Source organism: Megalobrama amblycephala, linkage group LG11, assembly GCF_018812025.1.
Source record: "Megalobrama amblycephala isolate DHTTF-2021 linkage group LG11, ASM1881202v1, whole genome shotgun sequence".
Lineage (NCBI taxonomy): Eukaryota > Metazoa > Chordata > Actinopteri > Cypriniformes > Xenocyprididae > Megalobrama > Megalobrama amblycephala.
Window position 1 is genome coordinate 6,394,274 of NC_063054.1, and position 25,925 is coordinate 6,420,198.

The window sequence follows — 25,925 nt, forward strand, 5'->3', positions numbered from 1 at the left end:
CGTCATGTGGACATTTTTAAAAATAAACATTAATATTACTTTTACATTATATATGCTCCTTCAAATACTGAACATTATACAATTATGTATACAAAAACCAAACAGAAAAATATATGACATATAGTGATATAAAATCAGAATAAGGGTACAGTTGGGTATAAAATGTCAAATAAATACTGTAAAGTTCGATTTTGTAAAGTATTCGAGTTTGTAAAGTATATTATTAAACTTACATCCCTTACGAAAATTAACCATGGTTTTCTAATAGTAAAACCATGTTTTTTGGCAGATTGACTACCATTTGTATAACCACAACAAAACCATAGTTAAAGGAACACTCCACTTTTTTTAAAAATAGTCTCATTTTCCAACTCCCCTCGAGTTAAACAGTTGAGTTTTACCGCTTTCGAATCCATTCAGCCAATCTCCGGGTCTGGCGGTACCACTTTTAACATAGCTTAGCATAGTTCATTGAATCTGATTAGACCGTTAGCATCTCGCTCAAATATGACCAAAGAATTTCGATATTTTTCCTATTTAAAAATTGACTCTTCTAATATCATTGCGCCTGCTGCACCCATGGTACGGCAGCAAAGTTCCTTGATTATTACGCCAGAATGAGAGTATAGCTCCTAGCCATATCGGCCTAGAAAATTGAAAATGACTCTTTGGTCATTTTTGAGCAAGACGCTAACGGTCTAATCAGATTCAATGAACTATGCTAAGCTATGCTAAAAGTGGTACCGCCAGACCCGGAGATCGGCTGAATGGATTTGAAAACGGTAAAACTCAAATGTTTAACTCTAGGGGAGTTGGAAAATGAGCCTATTTTCAAAAAAAGTGGAGTGTTCCTTTAAACTAAGGTTTCTGCAGCAAAACCATGGTTATTCGTGGTTACCATGGAATAACTACAAGAATCATGTTTTTTTTTTTTGGTTTTATTCATAGTAATACTATATTTGTATAGTATCATAATATTACTCATATTATTTCAAACATATAAAGATATAAGTATAAGGCATATTCCAGTCAGCTATGACAGAAATAATATGTTACTATTTCGAAAACATACGGTTCTAGCCGAGTTGATGGACTCGAGAACCGCTCGGACAGTGGACGACTCGTTCAGACTGATTTTGTGAACAGCTTCAAATCACTGAAAAGATCCGACTCATCAGAATGATTCGAACGAATCGGACGTCCCTACAGAGGAGAGGGGCTCCACAGGGAGAAATACAGTCGGCGTATTAATGGAAAGTGAACAGGTTGGCGTGTCCGCCCTATAAGTTGAGGACTGTCCGAGTGAATTCGCTTTTAATCAATGGCGTTTCAAGTCCAACGTGTATGATTGACGCATCCGTACAGATGCTGGCCGCTTTGGTCGCGCCGGGGGAAGTAGAGGTTTTGACATCGTTAGATTTGTTGTTATTATAATCAGCTGACCGGTGCTGAAATCGCTCCGTTTGCTGTTTTCTAGAAAGCGGTGACAGCGATGAGCGCTTGTCAGGACAAAACGTCTTTGAGTTGTTCGGAAAGCAGGGAAAATGTCAGCGGCAGTGACTGGGGAAGGATGGATGATGCGTGTACGTCCTGCTTTAACGAACCCACGGGCGATGCGATTCACGGCGGGATGAATGCGGTGCAGTCGGGCATAGACGGACATCTGCCGCTGCCGCTGCCCCGAGGCCAACGCGAACTGATGCTAGGCCTGGTGGAAGAGGGTTTCGCCGGCTATCATGGCCGTCTCGGTTCTGATCCGGACTCAGATTATCTCGACATACCCGGCGACCCGAACTACAGCGAAAGCGACGGGAACGTCGCCACAAAAAAACGCAACCGCTCCAACAGCTCCCGGCACCGCGGGGAAGTTGTAACGGAACTCGGACCCGAAGAGGTTCGCTGGTTCTACAAAGAGGACAAGAGGACCTGGAAACCGTTTGTTGGACACGATTCTTTGAAAATCGAGTTGGCTTATCGCAAATTCTGCGAACTTAACCCAAACGAGGTCAAACGGAGGGATGCCAGTGAAGAAGCAGAGGATTTATTCGAGTCACCATCAGAATGTGAAGCACCGGCGGTCCGGATACAGTCGGCGGCGGTGGCAGCGCAGCCGGTACCCGAGAGTGCGGATGCTGGAGGCTCAACAGACGAGACGGAGCTGGATACAGACAGCATCAACGTGGAGGCAGTGTGCGTCCGTGGAGGACTCTACGAGGTGGACATCAAAGGGAAAGACTGTTATCCTGTATACTGGAACCGTGAGTATTTTTTTTACAAACTTATTGCATTAAAGAAAGCATAATTAAAACCTATTTGTTATGTTGTGTTTGTAAAACAAAGAGATATTTGGCCGAATGTTCATGTAGTTCTAATTATACATACGATATTGCATGCTACTTGAGGCTGTCAAGCTCCAAAAGCGCCATTAAAGTATTCTAAAAGTAATCTATATCATTCTTAAACTCTATTCTAAATCTTCTGAAGCCATATGATAGGATGTGTGAGAAACAACTGAAACGTAAGTAGTTTTTTTTTTGTTTTGCCAAAAATCTCTGCAGCAGCTGTCAAATCTTACTTAAAGGAATAGTTCACCCTCATGTTGTTCCAAACTTCTTTCATTCATCTTCGGAACAAAAATTAAGATCTTTTTGATGAAATCTGACACCGTTTTGTCCCTCCATAGACAGACACTTTAAACCTCAAAAAGTTCACAAAGAGATCGTAAAACTAGTCCATATGAATTGAGTGGTTTAGTCCAAATTTTCTGAAGGGACACAATCACTTTATATGACGAACAGATTGAATTTAGGCTTTTATATTGACATAAACATTCATCAACACACATCAGTTGTGGTAAACAGAAGCTCAAGCATGTTTGCTTGACGCATACGAGAACCAGTGAGGTTCATTCTCGTTTGTTACACAGCATGTTTGAGCTTCCAGAAGAGGTTTGTTCTTGCACGTCAAGCAGTTTCTGTTGAGCTTCTGTTTATGTTCACTGATTAATGTTTGTGTGAATAAAAGACTAAATTAAATCTGTTCATCATATAATGTGATTGAGTCTCTAAAAAAAATGTAGACTAAACTACTCAATTCATATGGATTAGTTTTACAATCTCTATACATTTTTTTGAAACGTCAAAATTACATAATGTTGGACGGCCAAAGAAATCATTAGCCTTAAGGGTTTGGAATGACATGAGGGAAATTAATAACAGAATTATCATTTTTGGGTGAATCCTGTAATTACCCTCATGTTCCCAACCTGTAAGACTTTCATTCATCTTTGGAACACAAATGAAGATTTTTTTAATGAAATCTGAGAGCTTTCTGTCCCTCCATAGACAGCCTATGCATCTCAAGCACCAGAAAGATAGTAAAGACATTAAAGTAATCCATGTGACTCCAGTGGTTTGACCTCAATTTTATGAAGCAGCGCAAGTGCTTTGTTTGCGAAAAAAAACAAAAAAAAACTCTTTGTTTAAAAAATATTAATCTCCAACGCACATTCATAAAAGCACCACAATGCATGTGTGTTGTGTTGACGCAAGAGGTTAATATTTTGTAAATGAAGTGGTAAGTTATGTTTTTTTTTTTGCGCAAACAAAGCACTCGCGTCTCTTTATAAAATTGAGGTTAAACCACTGGAGTCACATGGATTACTTTAATGATGTATTTGCTACCTTTCTGGGCCTTGACAGTGGTAGTTGCGTAGACTGTCAATGGAGGGACAGAAAGCTCTCAGATTTCATCAAAAAGATCTTAATTTGTGTTCTGAAGATGAACGAAAGTCTTACAGGTTTGCAACAACATGAGGGTGAGTAATAAATGACAGAATTTTCATTTTTGGGTGAACTAACCCTTTAAGAATATTCAAATTTGACCATGGAAGATGAAATGCGCCAGATTTGACGTCAATGTTTGAATGTGGCTTTCAGCGAAAAACACATTACAATCTAATCCTAAAACAAAGCTAAAATTCATCGAACAAGGGTAAATGTGATGCACCTTCAGACTAGGGCTGGTCGATATGGCAAAAAAAAAAAAAAAAAAAATCATGATAAATAAAATTTTTACATATCAGTCGTAGGGCTGGGCGATATATAACCTGCTTTCAAATGTAGCGGCATTTAATAGACAGAGCCGTAGTTCACTGACAAGCTACGCAATATCGCGTTCATATCGCAGATGAATCGCCTTCGATAATGAACGCGATATTGCATGGCTTGTCAGTGAACTACGGCTCTGTCTATTAAATGGCGCTCCATTTGAAAGCAGGTGATGGCGATTTAGCGGTAATCAGGGAACCGGCTTTACTGACGAAATGCGCGTGACAATCACATGCGATATATCGCCCAGCCCTAATCAGTCGATATTCATAATTGTCACGATAAATGTCAAATCATTATTTCTTTCCAGTTTAAATGCATTTGCCACTAACCTGAGTTGACAGTAGTAGTAGCTTGAGATGGAATACAGAGATAAATTTATGTTCATTAACAAAAACAGCAACATCTGAAAAAAATGTAACAAGCTCATTTTTATATGGTAAAATACAAATATTCTGACTGTTTGAGTTTTATAAAAAAATTAACAGTTGGTCTTCCATAGTAGCATACATTTAGTGTGTTTTGTTTTAAAATGGCGTTTTAAAATGAAAGCAATCCTCGTCTACACTGGCGTTTCCACAGCGTTTCAGCAATGATCTCTGTCTACACTACACAAACAAAGACACATGTCACATGACTGTTCAGGCACACTGGGCGCATGCACGTAGAAGTGTAAACATTTGCCTCTTGCACATGTAGGTAACTGCAGTATTAAAAAAAATGCAGAGTTTAACTGCACATTTGCTGCTAAAAATGACAACAAAGGCCAGCAAAGACTGCAGTTCAGTCTCCATGTTATCGTTTACACAGTCGTCATTTTCAAACTAAAACGGGCTCTGCAGTGTTTTCGAAAAGTCTCAGTTTTTGAGGGTCGAAAACGCCGGAGTAGTGTAAAAGACAAGCGTAAACATAGCAAAGGTTATGCTTGGTGATCAAAGACTCACAATTTTACCATACAACAACAATCCTTTAGGATCCCAGATATTTGTCTCAGATTGCAAAATTGTGACCAAAAACATACAGTGTGCTTAAGTCAGATGAATTGTTGCTTCAGGACAACAATTCGGACTGCTTGTCTTTACAGAACAGGACCACATCCCGGTCATGAGAGGCCAGTGGTTCACGGACGGTACCTGGTTGCCTCTGGAGGAAGAGGACAGTGACCTAATTGAACTGGAGCACCTGGCCTGTTTCCGAGGCCAGCAGATGAAAGACACCTTTGACACGGAAGCGGTGGCCACCACAGTGGACAGCAAAGATGGTAATAGCTCACTGAACCAATAGGACTCAGGGTTAGGGAGGCTTTGTACTAGGGGTCAAGCACACAAAAAAGATCGACTTAACATTGAAGCTTAGTTCAGCTGATCCAGAGGCACAGTCATGAATGAGCTACAACCCAACCCAGACATCCTGTTTATCTCCTAACACACATTTGAACTAAGATGAACTCTGGTAACTTGTATACTACTAAAGGGGTATCAATTTTCAGTTTGGTTTGTGAGTACTCAAAACGACCCTTAATTGAAATTATCTGATCTAGTTAGACATGAAGATTACTTAACAGTAGGGTAATTTGAAACAGACCTGTTTGACTTCTGCCCTTAATTCACTTAGCCATTCACAGTCTGAAACTCAGCCGGAGCCACGTGGACTGGCACAGCGTGGATGAAGTGTACCTTTACAGCGATGCCACCACCTCTAAGATCGCACGAACTGTCACTCAGAAACTGGGATTCTCAAAAGGTTTGTAAAACCCTTGATTAGTAAGTACATTCTCAGTGGTGTAGTTTAATTAAAGACCACATGAAATGGCACGATGAGTTAACAGTGTTCTGTTATGTTTAGTATTTTCTGTTAAAACTGGAAGTTTGGGAAGGAAATACTGAAGGCCCAATTTTTTAAATAGGTCAAATAGTTTGAAATAACTTGAAAGGTGCCATCGAATTGAAAATTGAATTTACCTCGGCATAGTTGAATAACAAGATTCAGTACATGGAAATGACATACAGTGAGTCTCAAACTCCATTGTTTCCTCCTTCTTATATAAATCTCATTTGTTTAAAAGACCTCCGAAGAACAGGCAAATCTCAACATAACACCGACTGTTACAGTCGGTGTTATGTTGACATGATTCATGATGTTGACATGATTCATGATAACATGATTTTTTAGTGATATTTGTAAATTGTCTTTCTAAATGTTTCGTTAGCATGTTGCTAATGTACTGTTAAATGTGGTTAAAGTTACCATCGTTTATTACTGTATTCACGGAGACAAGAGAGCCGTCGCTATTTTCATTTTTAAACACTTGCAGTCTGTATAATGCATAAACACAACTTCATTCTTTATAAATCTCTCCAACAGTGTAGCATTAGCCGTTAGCCACGGAGCATAGCCTCAAACTCATTCAGAATCAATGTAAACATCAAAATAAACACTGTACTTACATGATTAGACATGCTGCATGACGAACACTTTGTAAAGATCCATTTTGAGGGTTATATTAGCTGTTTGAACTTTTTTTATGCTGTTTAAGGCAAGCATGAGATCTTGGGGCGTGGAGCACGAGAATTAAAGGGCCACACACCCTGAATCGGCTCATTTATAATGATGCCCCAAAATAGGCAGTTAAAAAAATGAATTAAAAAAATCTATGGGGTATTTTGAGCTGAAACTTCACAGACACATTCAGGGGACACCTTAGACTTATATTACATCTTTTTAAAAAAAGTTCTAGGGCACCTTTAATATGTACGCCCCTAATATCTGCATATGCCAGCCCATGATCAAGGCATTACACAAGGGCAGCCAGTATTATTAACGTCTGGAGCTGCACAGCTGAATCATCAGACTAGGTAAGCAAGCAAGGACAACAGCGAAAAATGGCAGATGGAGCGATAATAACTGACATAATCCATGATAGCTTGATATTTTTAGTGATATTTGTAACTTGTCTTTCTAAATGTTTCATTAGCATGTTGCTATTGTACTGTTAAATGTGGTTAAAGTTACCATCGTTTCTTACTGTATTCACGGAGTCAATTTTAAAGTTCATTTTTAAACACTTGCAGTCTGTATAATGCATAAACACAACTTCATTCTTTAAAAAACTCTCCAGCAGTGTAGCATTAGCTGTTAGCCACGGAGCACTATCAAACTCATTCAGAATCAAATGTAAACATCCAAATAAATACTATACTTAAGCGATTAGACATGTTGCATGACGAACACTTTGTAAAGATCCATTTTGAGGGTTATATTAGCTGTGTAAACTTTGTTTATGCAGTGATAGAGTCGAGAGCTTGGGAGAGGGCGGAGAGCACGCGATTTAAAGGGGTCGCAGCATGAATCAGCGCATTTCTAATTATGCCTCAAAATAGGCAGTTAAAAAAATCAATAAAAAAAATCTATGGGGTATTTTGAGCTGCAACTTCACAGACACATTCAGGGGACACTTAGACTTATATTATATCTTGTAAAAAAACGTTCGATGGCACCTTGAAATAACCTACTAGCATACGATTTACTCTTACTATTTGCTACTTGCTAGACAAATGCTGTGGCAGGGACCTGCGTTTGATTGGACAAAAATCTCTGTGCAGCATCAGTCATCAATATTTTAGGTCTGTTTTCCCAGAAGAGAGAGATAGTAACTATCAATTCATGGATCTGCTTAAAGTACATTATTGAAGTACACTAGCATACAGATGATTTCAAAACAAATAGACATGGACTAAAAGCCAAAATAAAAACATTTTAAATTTTATGTGATCTTTAATGGTTTTGTACCATCGATTCAAGAGAGTATATTATGTATTAACTTGATGTGGAATAGTCTAAACCTTGTGAAAAAGAAGTACACTTCAAAACTTTTAATTTGACATTATTACAAAGGGCATGTTTTAAAGTCTCTTAAAAGTACATTTAAAGGGATAGTTCACCCAAAAATGAAAATTCTGTCATCATTTACTCACCCCCAAAGTTGTTCCAAATCTGTATAAATTTCTTTGTTCTGCTGAACACAAAGGAAGATATTTTGAAGAAAGTTTGTAACCAGGCTGCTTTGGGGCACCATTGACTAACATAGTAGGAAAAAAAAATACTATGGAAGTCACTGGTGCCCCAGAACTGTTCAACAGAATTTCTTTCTTCTGCTGAACACACACACACACACACACACACACACACACACACACACACACACACACACACACACACACACACACACACACACACACACACACACAAAAGATATTTTGAAGAATGTTTAAACAGTTGATGGGCCCCATTGACTACAATAGTATGGAAAACAAATACAATGGAAGTCAATGGAGTCTGTCAACTGTTTGGTTACTGACATTCTTCAAAATATCTTCTTTTGTGTTCAGCAGAAGAAAGGGATTTATACAGGTTTGGAACAACTTGAGGGTGAGTAAATGATGACAGACTTTTCATTTGTTGGTGAACTATCCCTTTAAAGGGTTAGTTCACCCAAAAATGAAAATTATGTTATTTATTACTCGCCCTCATGTCGTTCTACACCTGTAAGACCTTCGTTCATCTTCAGAACACAGATTAAGATATTTTTGATAAAATCCGATGGCTCAGTGAGGACAATTAACACTTTCAGATGCACAGAAAGCTACTAAAGACGTATTTAAAACAGTTCATGTGACTACAGTGGTTCTACCCTAATATTATAAAGCGACGAGAAAAAACAAAACAAAATAACGACTTTTCAACAATATCTAGTGATGGCCGATTTCAAAATGGCGCTTCATGAAGCTTCAAAGCTTTACAAATCTTCTGTTTCGAATTAGTGATTCGGAGCACTTATCGAACTGCCAAAGTTACATGAACTATTGAAATTTTGAAACACTTATGACGTAACGAAGCATTGTTTACTGAAATCACGTGACTTTGGCACTCCGAACCACTGATTAGAAACAGAAGCAGTGTTTTGAAATCAGCCATCACTAGATATTGATGAAAAGATTATTTATTTTGTTTCTTTGGCACACAACAAGTATTCTCATCGCTCCATAATATTAAGGTTGAACCGTTGTAGTCATGACTACAAAACATGAACTGAAAGCCATCGGATTTCATCAAAAATATCTTAATTTGTGTTCTGAAGATGAACGAAGGTCTTAAGGGTGTGGAACGACATGAGGGTGAGTAATAAATGACAGAATTTTCATTTTTGGGTGAACTAACCCTTCCCTGGGAAGCCATTGTTAAAACTAAAGATAAAATAAAGTGCATGGAAATCAATGTATCATGTCTGGTTAGCCTCCAGCAGTGGGACACGTCTCCACCGAGGTTACGTGGAGGAGGCGGCTCCAGAGGACACGCCCCCTGAAACAACGCACATAGTCTTTGTGGTACATGGGATTGGCCAAAAGATGGATCAGGGGCGGATCATTAGAAATACAAGCATGTAAGTCCACCAATCACACAGCTGAGTCTGCACAAAACATCTAGTCCTGAAACTAACTGATGAATTTCATTGATGATTAGGATGCGTGATGCTGCCCGCAAGATGGAGGAGAAGCACTTTTCTGACCGAACAAATGAACATGTTGAGTTCCTTCCTGTGGAATGGCGATCTAAACTTGCCCTTGATGGAGGTATTGCCTATGGAAAATGATAAAAAATATAAACTACATTATGTTTGAAAACTATTATCAGTGATAGACGTGATTATGGTTTATTTATGATTTTCAGACACCGTGGACTCCATTACTCCAGACAAAGTGCGAGGTCTGAGAGACATGCTGAACAGCAGTGCAATGGACATTATGTACTACACAAGCCCTTTATACAGGGATGAGGTAACATACAGCTACAATCCTCCACTCTTTCATTCATTTTGCTCTTTTTTTTTTTTCCAGCTCTGTAATCCATAATAAACAAGACAGGATTTTTAAAGCATCATATTCGTGCTCCTGATGTGGAAGCTACTGTATACTTAAATTATGCATGATTATGCTAAAATACTTTATTTTCACAAATTTATAGCAGCATCACATGCATTATTTTTAAGAAGGTATTCCCATGTGAAAAAAAAAACAGTACATATCAGCATACTTTTAAAAAGAGCCTTTATCATGGAAATAAATACCGTAAAAGAAAATACTTAAGTGCGAACTGACTGTAATGATTTCTGACACTTAGGGCCAGATTTACTAACAGCTTGCACCAACTCAAACCCTCTTTTGGCATTAAAAGAACTACTGTCAGGATTTACTAAAATTAGCACTGAAAAGGTGCAGTTATTTTTGCAGCTGACCTTATTGCATATGCATTTGTAGGAATTTCCCTTTCAGATGCAAAATTTATTGAAGGAGAGTATTTAAATGAATCATGCAAGATGATTTACTAAGGTTTTCACTAGTCAATATACTGGTATTTGCGCCATTATTTACTTCCCTTAAAAAAAAAAGCATGTCTTAAACCATACCGGTAGATTGCATTGGTCAATATGGAAATGATCCAGCTGTGTCTGTGTTCTTTGATTTGCGCGTCACCAGTAGATCATTTGCAGAGCTTTCCACTCTATTTTGGAATTGTGCTCTCACTCTAGTTTGCCCTGTTTAGTAAATCTGGCCCTTAATTGCATATTAATTGTAATTAAATTAAAATGTATTATAGTTTAAATTTATATTAAATGCAATTAGCTGAATCTTAGAGTGCTTTTTGACCTACTTAAGTAGGACTTAAGTACATCTTTTTATGTAATTTTACATCTTTGAAATATGGCTAAAGTTACTGCTGAATGTACTGATATATACTGTAATGTCATTTTTTTTTTTAAACTTGTATGTCATGTATTTAAATATACTTGTAATTACACATTTGTAATGATAGTTACAAATTAGTACATTTCAAATATATTCATTTTAAATGTAATATTTAATAATAGAGTTAAAATTATAATAAAGTACTTTAAATATACTTTATTATGTTAATTAACACATAAAAAGTGTACTTTAAAGCACAAAACAAAGGTGTTTTAATAACAGATTATTAAAATATAAGTATAGAATATACAGTATATGTAAGCAATAAGGTACGAGAGGCTGTGCTGTATCGTGTATCGATAAGCGGAGTGCCTGCAACCCTTTCAGCCGTGACTTATTCACGATACAGCACTAGCCTCGAGTACCTTATTGCTTTTATAAAATGATTACCACACAATACAAATATTAAAGCCAAAAACATGTATTAATGCAACTTTCATGAAGTAAACTTTCACTAAAAGCCATCCTTCCACCAGAAAAAATAGTCCCAGGCCGTGAACAGCAACAGAAGTTACATTATTATGCCATTAGATGGCGGCAAAGACTGTCTTATGAGTGTGTCAGTCTGTAGCCAAGACTTTTACATTGAAAAGACTGAATTGTTGTGAACATGTAACAAGACGCAACTGACAAATGCTTCGACTAGTGCTGTCAGTAATGGGAAAACCCCTTAACTGTTAAAAGGACAAGATAATACATCGGACATTTAAACAGATTTTTATTATGAACATAGGACTGACCTGAAGGAAAATGCAGGTAATAAACTTGCTCACTCGATCTTTTTCTCACAATACTCTTCTACATAATACAAGAAGCTTCAATGGACAATATCAATTGTGAACATGCAGTTTACGTTGCTAAGAGTGCTTGCTAAGGGTGTTGTGTAGTGATACACTGAATCGTTGGGTGAAGCGGTCATAGCCGTGTTTTATCGTGAATAAAACTGCTATTATCCAATCAGAATCAAAGACAGGAACTAACCATATATTATATATATATATATATATATATATATATATATATATATATATATATATACTACATATATATATATATATATATATATATATATATATATATACATATATATATATATATATATATATATATATATATATATATATATATATATATAAATAAAATAAAATATCAAAACAATGATTTAAAATTTAATTTAAGAGTAAAACTTTTAATTTGGCATTATTAAGTACTGCCCCAAAGTACTCTTTCTTTTTAATAGTGCACTTAAGTGTGTTAATAAACATAATCATGAAAGTTTACTCTCTTGAAGTTGTTGGGGATAAACAGTTTTAGGACCCTTGACCAGATATGTCGAATGAAAGACCAGGGGTGTATTCCAGAAAGCAGGGTTAACTTACTGTCACATATACCCTGAACTCTCGGTTGATTAACCCAAACCTTGCTTACTCGAGGTATGCTGGTTCCAAAAATGCATCCGGGAATAAGTTCAGCCAACCCAGAGTAATGTTAACCGGTTAACACACAAGACATTCTCAACAGAGCGACGAATCGATGATTCACCATGGAAACAGACGCTAAGAAAAAGCGCGCCATTCTACTTCATTCTTCTTCTTTTGTTTAATGGCGATTTACATAACCTACTTGGTGCACATCACCACCTATTGGGTGGTTGTGCAATAATTTTTAATCTTAATATTGTTTGTTTGATGCTAATTATTTAATAAAATATCACATATATGATATGTATTTTATTATAGAAATTATAGCATAGAAAATGTCCTGTTATAAAGATTAAGAAGTAGATCCATGTGTGCTATGACAATAAAATTCATATATTAGAATTGAATTTATATATTGTATAATATAACATTGTGTATATAACTGTAACTATATAACAAATTTAGATACATTAATATAACCATATTGATAATATAACACACATCTAAATTCCTCTTAAGCTAACTAACCCTTGAACATAACCTGCTCCGGAGCAGGTTATGTTCAGAGAGCAAGTTGCTATGGTTACTTACATACCCTAAAAGTTACCTCCGTTTTTGGAACCGAAAGTTGAGGTTATCCGCTTACTTACTCTTAAACATACCCAGGTATGTCACATAACCTGCTTTCTGGAATACCCCCTAGGAGTCAGAGATGCAATCAACTGAAGAAATTTTACTGAAGAATAGTTTGCAGTTTCATCAGTAGAAGCCAGCTTCAGGTCTCACAAGGAGTTTGTAGGCCGCTCTGCGTACATTCACATTTCCATAATAATTATATTCTAACAGAGTCAACTAACTACGTCATTACTTCAGGTTGAATGATTCTGATTGGCTAAGGAAAATAGACAAATTTGGTAATCTTCCACACATGGACAGATAGTCAAAAGCATATCTCCATTCGTCACGATGTTTACGAGGGGACCCTGGATTTAGGTACTGGATGTCCTTTTGGGGTCATGACATCTCAAGCAGAGTGCCAGTTGTCCACCAGTACAAAAGACCTGCACAGAACACTTAGTGCACATACACAGATACACACGTTTCACAACTTCTTCAAGGTTAAAGTTGATCTGAGCTCTGCTCTGAGCAGGAAACGTTCCCAAAACATACTGATAACATGTTCTTTTCTCTCAGTGAGAGGTACAAAATTATTTTCTAGTGTTTGAAAAGGAAAAGAAATGCTTTAACATACGTTGAAAAAGTCATTCAAATAATTTAACAGAAAGATAAATGTTGATTAATAACTTAAAAGATATATATTGAAGCGACAGTGGATTCCAGAATCCATTTCTTCAAAGTACACTTAAATGGTCTTATTTCATTAATATTATATTATATCAAGTACAGTCTTTTGTACTTGGTGGATGAGAAATGTTGAGTGTAAAATATTTCATTCAGTTCAGAAAAGTAGAGATAAAAATAGCTCAGTATTATTTAAAATAGATCATCTAACCAATATTTATGTGTGCTATGTATTTTATGCTTATTAGAGTATTTTTACATAATTACTGAATTGCCCATGCACTTCACATGAGTAGTGCTGTTTTTATTTGACTATGTAGACCATTCCAAATATGTCATTTATTAAGTTCCATTTCAGAATGCATGCTAATTTAGAAGGCAGCTGCCTATATAGGCAGTAGAAAGCCAGGCAGCTGACTAGGTTTGGGAGCAGAGCTCTCTCATGTAAAATCTGACTAAATGTCCCACTCATACACAGACACACACTCTGCCCCAATCTTTTCTTGTGCACAAATAAAGTGTCACACTTGTTCGTTTCACGCTGTCTGCACTTGCATCCTCAGATCACCCGGGGTCTGACCAATGAGTTGAACCGACTCTACATGCTCTTCTGTGAGCGCAACCCAGAATTTGCAGAGAAAGGAAAGGTGTCCATCGTCTCCCACTCGCTCGGCTGTGTCATCACCTTCGACATCATGACAGGGTGGGACCCTGTGCGCTTTGTTCATAAAGAGGTGGTAGATGCCATGGAGGCTGATGTCAGCAGACAAGAGCGACAGCTACTGGAGGATCTTCGTATCACATGCTTAAGGTTTATGACTAATTATAGTTACACTCTACACTCACATTAAATGAAGTAAAAGATATAAGCAATCATGCAGAACACTCTAGCATAGTGGTGCCTGCAGGATTTCTACATGCAAAACAAGACTAAAAAGTTCAAAAATTCAATATGTGCTCATTAAAAATGAAACTCTGCTAATGTCTAGCATTTATGTAACTATTATGCACTTTTATAAGATTTGAGGCTAAATGATCAGTGACAACAACGGCAGAAAAACAGCACGGGCGGACACAAAAACTCTTTCAGTGTGTGTATTTTCTTAAAGTCACATTTCAAAAAGTAACCTTTTGTTTAATTTGTTTGTAGGTGAATATCCACTTCACCCAGTGTTTGTTTTCTCACAGTATCTCAATGCTGTCTGTTTTACTGACTGAGAAACTGCTTCAGATGATTTAGTGACACAGCGGATGCGAATTGATTCAGACTGTTTTACAAACTTGTTTGGTCAACTTAATGAAAAAAAGAACCGATTCAAAAGATTGATTCACAAATGCCTGGCTTCGCTGGGTCATTCGACAGAAATACAGGACATATAACTGTTGAAATATCCGCAGGGAACAAGCGCTCATGGTATGCACAGTATGTACAGCTGTAGGCATCTGTAGGATAGCAAAATGCTAACAACTACTCAGAACACCCTTGTATGACACTAACAACCTCTCAGCAATAACCTTTCCGAAGACATGCAAACCACCACTCAAAACACTTTTGCAACACATTAACAATCAGCCAGAACACTCTAGCAACAGGCTAACATCCACCCAGAACACACTAGCAAGAACAACCACTCAAGCCTCCTCCGGAGGTCGCATTTGTCCGCCGCATACGCCATCAAGGTAGTCTCATTTAAGCTAAGTAACTGTTAAATTGCAATATAAGAGAAATTACAGTATTTTATCTGTACAAGGAATAACAGTCAATTTTATTACAGTTAATTTTCTTAAATACGTACCCAGAACACACTAACAAGACACCAACAACCACTCAGAACACAGTAGCTACATGCTAACATCCACCCAGAACACACTAGCAAGACATCAACAACCACTCAGAACACAGTAGCTACATGCTAACATCCACCCAGAAAACATTAACAAGACATCAACAACCACTCAGAACACAGTAGCTACATGCTAACATCCACCCAGAAAACACTAACAAGACACCAACAACCACTCAGAACACAGTAACTACATGCTAACATCCACCCAGAACACACTAGCAAGACATCAACAACCACTCAGAACACAGTAGCTACATGCTAACATCCACCCAGAACACACTAGCAAGACATCAACAACCACTCAGAACACAGTAGCTACATGCTAACATCCACCCAGAAAACACTAACAAGACATCAACAACCACTCAGAACACAGTAGCTACATGCTAACATCCACCCAGAAAACACTAACAAGACACCAACAACCACTCAGAACACAGTAGCTACATGCTAACATCCACCCAGAACACACTGACAATGCATAAACAATCAGCAACAACATAGCCACTACATAGCAACATGCTAATATCAACTCAGAGCAAAAGGCTTGTCAACTCTTGCCCTTAAAATCCACTTTCCTCCAGAGTTTAGCTCCAACCCTAATCACAACCACCTGCCTGTAGCTTTCTTGTAATTCTAATTCGTTCAAAAGCTTAGGTAGCTGACTTGTTGCCTCACTGACTTCACAGGAAGCATTTTCACATGAAGGTACCTCACGAAACTTCGGACAGGTTTGAGGCAGCATAATGGTTTAATGATCTACAGCAAAATTGAGAGCTAAACAAATATTTAATTACTACAATACTAATTTCTCAGTATAAATGACATCAAAAGTGATAAAAAAAATTGATCAAAAATGTTGATCAAAACAAAAACAAAAAAAAAATACGCACAAACTGACAACCAAATGCATCAGACAGCATCTTTTTTTTCTTAACTGTCATGGAATGGAATGCACAGGATTGTGGGATATCAAAGGTATCCTTCAAAAATTGATCAGTTGAAGGTATCCCAGGAGGCAGGAAGTGAAGCTAACATTGGCTTTGGAAGTGCCTTGATGCTTTCCTACCTTGTAATGCACCATCAGAAGGCAGTATTTTCAGCTTTCAGATGCAGCACATGATTAGCTTGTCCAGGTGTGTTTGTTGGTTGGAGCTAAACTCTGCAGGAAAGTGGACCTTGTGGGCCAGAGTTGTCCAGCCCTACCTTAGCAGCTGTGTAACGATGTATAATAACCATGCAACCTTGCATTGTGGCCGTCAGTTTTGCACAGGCTAACACCACTCTTGTTTTCTTCAGAAAATGTAAAATGTAAAAGTCTTGTAATTTCGGCTGTAGGATACACTAAAATTACAAAAGATCATCTTTTACAATCTTTTCCTGTTAGTTCTTAATGTATTATTCATTTGTTCGGTTGCCAGTTGCATTGATTTTACTGCTCTCATGTTGTTTCTGATGCATTTCTGATGTATTATTTAAAGGTTTTTAGATTTGTGTCCACTTTACTCCATAATGACAATCCCTCTGTTAATCTGGTGTGTGTACTGTTCCTCTCCAAAAAACTAATTTAATATTCATTTGCAGAATGAGGGATTTGGAAGATAAGCTTCAGCATGTCCAAACCTCATCCTCAAGACCCTCTCCAGCCCTCAAATTCAAGGTATGTTAGTAATACCCTTCTCTTCTCCTTCCCACCATCTGTTTGTGTAAGTTTCATGTAATAAACCGTGTGATTTGGTGGTAGGTGGAGAACTTCTTCTGCATGGGATCTCCTCTGGCTGTGTTCTTGGCTTTGCGAGGTGTCCGTCCAGGAAACGACGCAACGCAGGACCACATCCTACCCAAATCCATCTGCCAGCGGCTTTTCAACATCTTCCATCCCACTGATCCTGTAGTGAGTGTGATGGTTATTGGAGTGTAAATATAGCCTAGCATCAGATTTCTCATTACAGGTCCATTTATGTTATGAACTGATTTCAAAACTTAGAATTAAAACGATTGGTAACACTTTACAATAAGGTTTCATTTCTTAACATCAGTTAACATGAACTAACAATGAACAATACTTCTGCAGCATTTATTAATCTTAGTTAATGTTAATTTTGACATTTACTAATACATTTTTTAAAGTGCTAAAAGGTTACTAATTTTGTTTTTGGAGGTATCCCACAACAGATTTACATGTGTCAAATTAAAAATAACACTTCAATTATTGTGATTGATCTACTCTGCTCTGATTGGTCAGACGGTCCAGCAGGTTGAGATTGGTTTACTCTGCTATGATTGGTCAGACGGCCCAGTCTGTTGTGACTAGGGCTGTGCAATATGGACAAAATAATCACTTTTTTTTTTTTTTAATGAATATTGCAATTGCGATTTTATTTGCGATTTTGGCTATTGTTTTTGCTTTTTCAAATATGCTACATTCTAAATGTATTCAGTGCACAAGAAGTGCATAACAAAACATTTCACAATTATATAACATAGTATTAACAGCTTGATAAACAGAGATGGCATCTTTTGGTATCTTTTGTTGAGTGTTTGTATTAGTCTTCGGAAGCCGTCTTTACTGACGATGTACGCAGGCACCATGTCTTTGCATATATGTTAGGTGATCGCGTCAGTAATTTCTTTGTGCCATTTTGATCCTTTCTTATAAGGTGTGATGCTTGAAAATGCTTAAATGATGGATACTTGTTCAGTCGGTTCAGGTTGGCTTTGAGGTGTGCTTTTGTTAGTTTCAATGGACTTGTCGACATGCATTGATCATACAGTTTTTTATGGCGCTGTTTTAAGTGTTGGAACAGGTTTGTTGTATTGCCCCATTTCGTTGAAATAATCTCACAGGTCTTACAAATTACCTTGCTCGCTGGCACATCCTCTCTCCTGAATCCAAAATACTCCAAAATAATCTGAATTAAAATATAAATAAATAAATGAATAAATAAAATTGCAGTCTTATGTAATTTAGAAATTGCATGTGCTCAAATCGCGATTGTTTTGCGATTACAATTAATTGCACAGCCCTAGTTGTGATTGGTCTACTCTGCTCTGCTCTGATTGGTCAGATGGTCCAGTTGGTTGAGATTGGTCTACTCTGCTATGATTGGTCAGATGGCCTAGTCTGTTGTGATTGGTCTACTCTGCTCTTTTGAAGTGCATACAAAGTGAATTTGCAGTGCTGAAAAAAGCATCTTCTCGACATGTTGACAGCACAAACTTTTTTTCGAAGGCAGCTAATGAAAACCATAGGCTGTGGCATTATGCAAATTTGTTACATTATTACATAGGTATGTAACAGGAAGTGAAACTGGAATTGCTGATGACTCGTTTTGGCAGTTTAGAATTGATTCTTTGTTTTAGGAGACAACTTTATTTGTCATGCACTGTGATCTTTAAAACTGCAGATCTTTTACATTCACAAGCAGCTATATTACACACTGCATGAAAGGTAATATTAAAAAAAAAACAATGGGGCACTTTAAAATCTGAAGTTGTATCTATTAACATTAGTTAATGCACTGTGAAATATTACATACAAAAAATGAATTTTTTATTACATACAAGCAATGAATTGTATTTTTAAATGCCTTAAAAATATACTGCTTATAGTTAGTTCATGTTAACTAACGCATTAGCTAATGTTAAGAAATGAGACTTGTAAACTGTTACAAAATGATTTTATAAATTGTATCATTAATACAAAATTGTAGCATTAAAATAAATATAATCATATTAGTATTTAGATCTAATCTGTTAAAATGATCCCTAATTTTATATAATTCTATAATTCAAATTATAGTAATAATAATATAAAACTAATATAAATATAATTCTAATAAATTATAATAGTACTTTGTAAGATGGTTCTAAAGAACCGATGTGCATGTCCACAAAACCATGACCAAAAAAATAATAAAATTAAATAAAATAAAACAGTATAAAAAAACCTGTAGTTCTTAATTGTACTTAAAGGAGTATAATATCCAAATATCAGTCAGAAATATGAATATCAATCTAAATCAAATGGTTTCTTGCAGGCATACAGATTGGAGCCTCTCATCCTGAAGCATTACAGTAATATATCACCTGTCCAGATTCACTGGTGAGTAAAATGATACCGTAGCTAAATTAAATTTTTTTTTTCTCAAAAATTTCAGAAAATATTTTAAGTATTTAAAAAAATGTCTGTTTTTCTATAACTTACATTGCATTGTGACTGTGATTGCGACTTTGTATCTCACAGTGAGATTTCATATCTCACAATGGGGCTTTGTTTCTTACTTTAAACTGTATCTCACAATTACCCTTTTATTTTAGGTACAACACCACCAGCCCCACACCATATGACCAGATCCGTCCCACTCTACTGAATCCATCAAAGGAAAGTGCTTCTGTGTCTGATACGGAGAGCCTCCCGAGCCCTTGCACCTCCCCTCCACAGCCCCGCAGACACTACGGCGAGTCTATCACCAACCTGGGCAAGGCCAGCATCATGGGTGAGATGGAGATCATTAAAGAAGGCTGGAAATGTAAAACACTTGCAGGGAGCGCAGGATGTATAGTTTGTGATATAGGAGTAAGATTGCGGTTCCCAAATATTGAGATTATGGCAGTCTGCCTTCAATTACTGAGCATCTGCAGTTTAAAGCTTTTGATTTGAGCGTGTAAAGCAATAAACAGAAACAACTCAGCAAAGAATCTGATCAATAGAAAGCAATTAGGAAGTGTCAGACACAGCTGGAGATTTGGAAATGCTCTTACCAATAATAAATCTTCAAGGTGTGTGTGTGTGTTTGCTGAATGCAAAAGAAGATATATTTTAAAGAATGTCAGTAACCAAACAGTTGATGGGCCCAATTACCCATGGTTACCCATATTCTTCAAAATACCTGCTTTTGTGTTCAGCAGAAGAAAAGTTTGGAAAGGTTATACAGGTTACAACGATATTTTTTTCTCTGTGCCATTATCGTTATAGTTGTGGGTGGACCCTGCTATTCTTTTATGTGTAGAATGATTTTTAGAACTTTATCTTTATCGTTAAAGTTATCGTCCTTGGTGTGAACATGTAACTACATGTGTGTGTTTTTTTTTACAGGAGCGGCAAGTATAGGTAAAGGCATTGGCGGTATCCTGTTCTCCAGATTTTCCCGCTCTAGTGGACAGGTGTGCGGTGTGGAGGAGGAGCCATCAGACTCTGAAGGTGGGGCATGTGAGAAAGGGGAAGAGGGCAGATCTGTGGAGTTAGACGATAAACCAGAGGAGAAGATAGAGGAGAAAATCGAGGAGAAGGCAGGAGACACCAGCATGTCACAATCAGCCTCTGTCATTATGGATAACTCCTCCTGTAAGCATCTTTACGTTTTTAAATTTAAATTTTTTTTTTTGCTTTATCAGAATAGAATGACTCTTGGTGACTTTTGTTGCATTAGTTATGTTGAACACACAAAAAAAAAAAAAATCATGGTCATGATTCGGATATGTTAATAAAAAAAAAAAAGTCACACTTGGCTCCTTGGCGGTCAAAAATGAATTGGAAATGAATGGGAAATACGAAAACTCAGAGAAACTTTTGGTGATACAAATGACAATTCAGCCACTGTGCAGAAAAGAAGTGAACTGCAATGAAGGGGTGACACTCTAAAATGTCAAGAGTGCAAAATAGACACATCCCCACCCCCACACACATATATATGAACTAGTGCAACTTATAACACAGAGCAAGTTTTTGCAAATGTGTGAAATAAAATCAATAATTCAATCACAAATCAGTAAAAAAAACTAACAGCAAGGAAGAGGTCACACAAGAGTACAATACAGACACACCCACTCAAACACACAATCACTTGCACACACGCAGAGACACACACAATACACTATTATATGCACAAATGAACTGGTGTGGCTCTAGCTATATGGTAAAATTGAGCCAAAAGACAAATAAGAGGTTGAAATCAGATCAGACCCAGATTTATTAAACATGCCTGTAGAACGTTCTTTCACAAGATGTAATATAAGTCTAAGGTGTCCCCTGAATGTGTCTGTGAAGTTTCAGCTCAAAATACCCCATACATTTTTTTTTAATGAATTTTTTTAACTGCCTATTTTAGGGCATCATTAACTATGCACCGATTCAGCGCACGGCCCCTTTAAATCTCTCGCTCCCTGCCCCCCCGAGCTCCCGACTATAAGTGCAGTTATACAGTGCATAAACAAAGTTCACACAGCTAATATAACCCTCAAATGGATCTTTACAAGATGTTCGTCATGCATACTGCATGCATGCGTCGGATCATGTGAGTATAGTATTTATTTGGATGTTTACATTTGATTCTGAATGAGTTTGATAGTGCTCCGTGGCTAACGGGCTAAAGCTAACATTACACACTGTTGGATAGATTTATAAAGAATGAAGCTGTGTTTATGAATTATACAGACTGCAAGTGTTTAAAAATGAAAATAGTGACGGCTCTCTTGTCTCCGTGATTACAGTAAGAAATGATGGTAACTTTAACCACATTAAACAATACATTAGCAACATGCTAACGAAACATTTAGAAAGACAATTCACAAATATCACTAAAAATATCATGATATAATGGATCATGTCAGTTATTATCGCTCCATCTGCCATTTTTCGCTGTTGTTCTTGCTTGCTTACCTAGTCTGATGATTCTGCTGTGCACAGATCCAGACGTTAATACTGCCTGCCCTTGTGTAATGCCTTGAACATGAGCTGGCATATGCAAATATTGGGGTCATACATATTAATGATCCCGACTGTTACGTAACAGTCGGTGTTATGTTGAGATTCGCCTGTTTTCTGGAGGTCTTTTAAACAAATGAGATTTACATAAGGAGGAGGAAGCAATGGAGTTTGAAACTCAGTGTATGTCTTTTCCATGTACTGAACTCTTGTTATTCAACTATGCCAAGGTAAATTCAATTTTTTGATTTTAATTTTTTATTGAATGTTGATGTTATGTGTAACAAAATGTCCTCCTTTGTGTTCAGGTTTGACTGTAGTAAAATTAATGCAAAAACTGACACTTCAAATCAACATTTAAAAAAAAAAAAAAAGAAAAAAAATCTAAACCTTGACAAAAAGTAGACTTTGTGAATGCCCAAAAGACAGGTATAAATCCAAATCCACAACTTTTATTTTTGTCAAAAACCACTAGAGAATATATAAGTCACTTTATATAGAACTATATAGGAATCTAGTGGTTACACCATGGCATTACATAAGTTTTCTTTTTTTACTCCCACCAGATGGCACTATTCTACCTTCAAAAAATTGGATTTTAAATGCCTGGTCTCTATTTCAATGTGGAATACTGCTTTAATTTAAAAATATATTAGAAAAATAGCTAATATATATTGTATAAATATTGCATAGTCTCATAAAACACCCTCAAAATTTTAAATAATAATCAAAAAATATTTTTGAACAAAAATATATTACATTGGTTTTCCTGAAAAAAAAAAGAGTTACATTTCAAGGCTTCGGTCACTTTTGAGCCAAGTGTGACCCCTAAACGAAGAGAACCACAACATGGGATGGCAGCAGTGCATAAGTTACATTTGAATCTGAATGTAAACTGCTATTATAAGATATAAAGTTCGCAATTGTGCAAAAAATGGTTGCACTTGCAAATTGCAATTGTTAGCTATAAAATCACATTGCAAGATATAGTCACAATTTGGAGAGATAAAGTCATAATTTGCAAAATATAAAGTTATATTGTGTGGTATAAAGTAAAATTGTTCAATATAAAATTATGAGAAACAAAGTCGCAGTCGTCAAGAAATAAAGTCACAGTTTGGAGAATTTTTTTTACTCTGAGGTGGAAACGGCTTCCATAAGAGCTTCGATGATTGTTAAATTGCCAGATCTCTGTCAATAGCATCCTTCTTTTTACTGTTTTGCAGTGGAGCTGGAGAAACGCATCGACTTTGAGCTGAGGGAGGGCCTGGTGGAGAGCCGCTATTGGTCAGCGGTGACGTCACACACGGCATATTGGTGCTCGCACGATGTGGCTCTGTTCCTGCTAACGTTCATGTACAGGCCAAATGAATCAAATGACATGGCAGAGGACAACCCTGAATCATAACACACAGACATATGAACTCTCACACTCTTGGTCACTCCCTTAATGTAGTTTAGCAGACCTTGTTCACTGTGCATCAGGGATCCTGTCCTTGCCTTGTTTTTCCTTAATTTAGAAGCACACCCATGGGAGAGACTTACTCTCTCCCCTACATCCCCCAACTAGGATTGTTCTTAACCTCAATGAAATGATGACAATGATCCTACTTGTTTCAGCTAGGACCATTCACACCTTGATGATTCCGAAAGCAGCGAACTCTTCATATTGACTGATGTGTATTAACTTAACTTGTGGTTGTGATAGTATGACTGAAAAGAATCTGCTGAATTGGAGGTTCACAATCAGAAGGGTTTTTTTGAGGAATACATCTGATATGATCTCTTTCTTGGCCTAAAAATATAGTTTTGAAGATTTTTATAAATTAAGCATTACTCTTATGTGTTTACATTATTTAGATGATAAAATAACAATCTGAATTACTCCTGAAAGTGGCCAAATATTGAGTTGATAGTCGACGGGAGCAGTGCACACAGACCTGGTGGATTTATTCAGAGAGAATAACCATCAGTAAACACGCAAGTTCACAACAAAATTACAATTCTGTCATTATAAATTCACCCTCATGTTGTTTCAAATCCTTGTGACTACAAAAGGAGGTATTTTGAAGGATTGTACTAGTCACTTTTTTCTGTTTTTGTTTAAATTTTTGTTAGTTTTAGTAATTTTGTTGTTTGTTTTTTGTCATTTTTATACTTTTTTTTTAAAATGTCTAGATACAATTTTTATATTTTTTTTGTTTTTTGGTTAATTTAGTGCTTTAGTGAAAATGAGAAATCTTGCCTTTTTTATTATTTACGTTATCTCTTATATTATTAAAGGGATAGTTCACCCAAAAATAAAATAATTGTCATAATTTAATCACCCTCATGTTGTTCCAAACCTGTATGAGTTTCTTTCTTCTGTTGAACACAAAAGAAGATATTTTAAAAAATGTCGGTAACTAGATCGTTGACGGCACCCATTGACTTCGATAGTATTTTTTTTCCTACTATGGAAGTCAATTGGTGCCATCAACTGTCTGCTTACCAACATTCTTCAAAATATTTTCTTTTGTGTTCAACAGAAGAAAGAAACTCAACTCAAGGAATGAGGGTGAGTAAATAATGACAAAATTTTAAAATTTTTGGGTGAACTATCCCTTTAAGCAACGAAACAATTTTTTAAAATGGTTTTAGTTTTAGCTAACGATAATAACTTTGATGAAGACTTTTAAGTTTCAAAAAGGACGCAAAGCACCATAAAGTTTCACAAAAGGGAAAATATTCCATGTCTTTTGGATTTAATGTGAACAGACTGAAATTTAAGTCGTTATTCACCAAAAATGTTGACATATGTCTGAGCTCTTCTTTCCACAGTCATGATAGTTCGTGAGAGAAGAGCCAATGTCTGATTCATGAACGAATCTTTATTTGAGTCAGATCTTGAGTCTGAATGATTCGTTCACACATTATTCCTGAACTCAGTTTGCTCAATCATTGATCTGGTCACAGCGTTTTAGGAGAAGATTATCAGGGAATAACCACTTAAACTTTAGTCTGGTTCTCAAAATTAACCAGATTCAGAAAAAAAAAAAAAAAAAAATTATGGATTCAGAAGACTTGGAACATAGTGCACAAGTTTATGGATCTTTTGATCCCATTCATTGTAATTTCATGAAAAGATCGACCAGTACATTCTTAAAGGATTAGTTCACTTCAGAATTAAAATTTTCTGATAATTTACTCACCCCCATGTCATCCAAGATGTTCATGTCTTTCATTCTTCAGTCGAAAAGAAATTAAGGTTTTTTGAGGAAAACATTCCAGGATTTTTCTCCATATAGTGGACTTCACCGGGGTTCAACTGGTTGAAGGTCCAAATTCAGTTTCAATGCAGCTTCAAAGGGTTCTACACGATCCCAGGCACGGAATAAGTGTCTTATCTAGAAAAATGATCAGTCAATTTTTAAAAAAAATAAACTAAAAATGTATATACGTTTTAACCACAAATGCTCGTCTTGCACTAGCTCTGCGATGTGCCACACATTACATCACGTTGGAAAGGTCACGCGTGACGTAGGCGGAAGTACCGATCCAGTGTCTACAAAGCGAACTTACAAAGACTAACACTCAAATGCCCTTTACAAAAAAAGGTAAAACAACAATGTTGGGCAATTTTTAAGTTGGAGTTTACTGCCCTACTGCAGTACTTCTGCCTACATCACGTGTAACCTTTCCAACGTGATTACGTAATGCGTGGTGCATCTCAGAGCAGTGCAAGATGAGCATTTGTG

At 36.7% G+C, this 25,925-nt stretch overlaps 1 protein-coding gene across 2 annotated transcripts; it reads left to right on the forward strand.

Annotated features, from left to right (window-relative positions):
• Window positions 1-1,181: 1,181 nt before the first annotated feature.
• ddhd1b (DDHD domain containing 1b) lies at window positions 1,182-24,351 on the forward strand. 2 transcript variants are annotated; one of them, XM_048208487.1, is made up of 13 exons: window positions 1,182-2,258; window positions 5,164-5,370; window positions 5,724-5,852; window positions 9,402-9,549; window positions 9,630-9,739; window positions 9,837-9,943; window positions 14,199-14,446; window positions 17,067-17,142; window positions 17,227-17,376; window positions 19,523-19,587; window positions 19,803-19,981; window positions 20,581-20,829; window positions 23,415-24,351. In XM_048208487.1, the coding sequence occupies exons 1-13, from the start codon at window positions 1,493-1,495 to the stop codon at window positions 23,594-23,596; spliced, it is 2,616 nt and encodes an 871-aa protein (XP_048064444.1). In that variant the 5' UTR covers window positions 1,182-1,492; the 3' UTR covers window positions 23,597-24,351. The 2 variants fall into 2 exon arrangements, with proteins under 2 accessions (XP_048064444.1, XP_048064445.1); XM_048208488.1 differs by having other exon boundaries at window positions 5,194-5,370.
• Window positions 24,352-25,925: the final 1,574 nt, after the last annotated feature.

What these genes read in the sequence shown, in the direction of transcription:
- ddhd1b (XM_048208487.1), top strand. Translation starts at nt 1,493, where the DNA reads ATGAGCGCTTGTCAGGACAAAACGTCTTTGAGTTGTTCGGAAAGCAGG. An exon ending in TTATCCTGTATACTGGAACC is followed by an intron (nt 2,259 to 5,163) that starts GTGAGTATTTTT and finishes TTGTTGCTTCAG; the next exon opens with GACAACAATTCGGACTGCTT. An exon ending in TCACCTGTCCAGATTCACTG is followed by an intron (nt 19,588 to 19,802) that starts GTGAGTAAAATG and finishes CTTTTATTTTAG; the next exon opens with GTACAACACCACCAGCCCCA.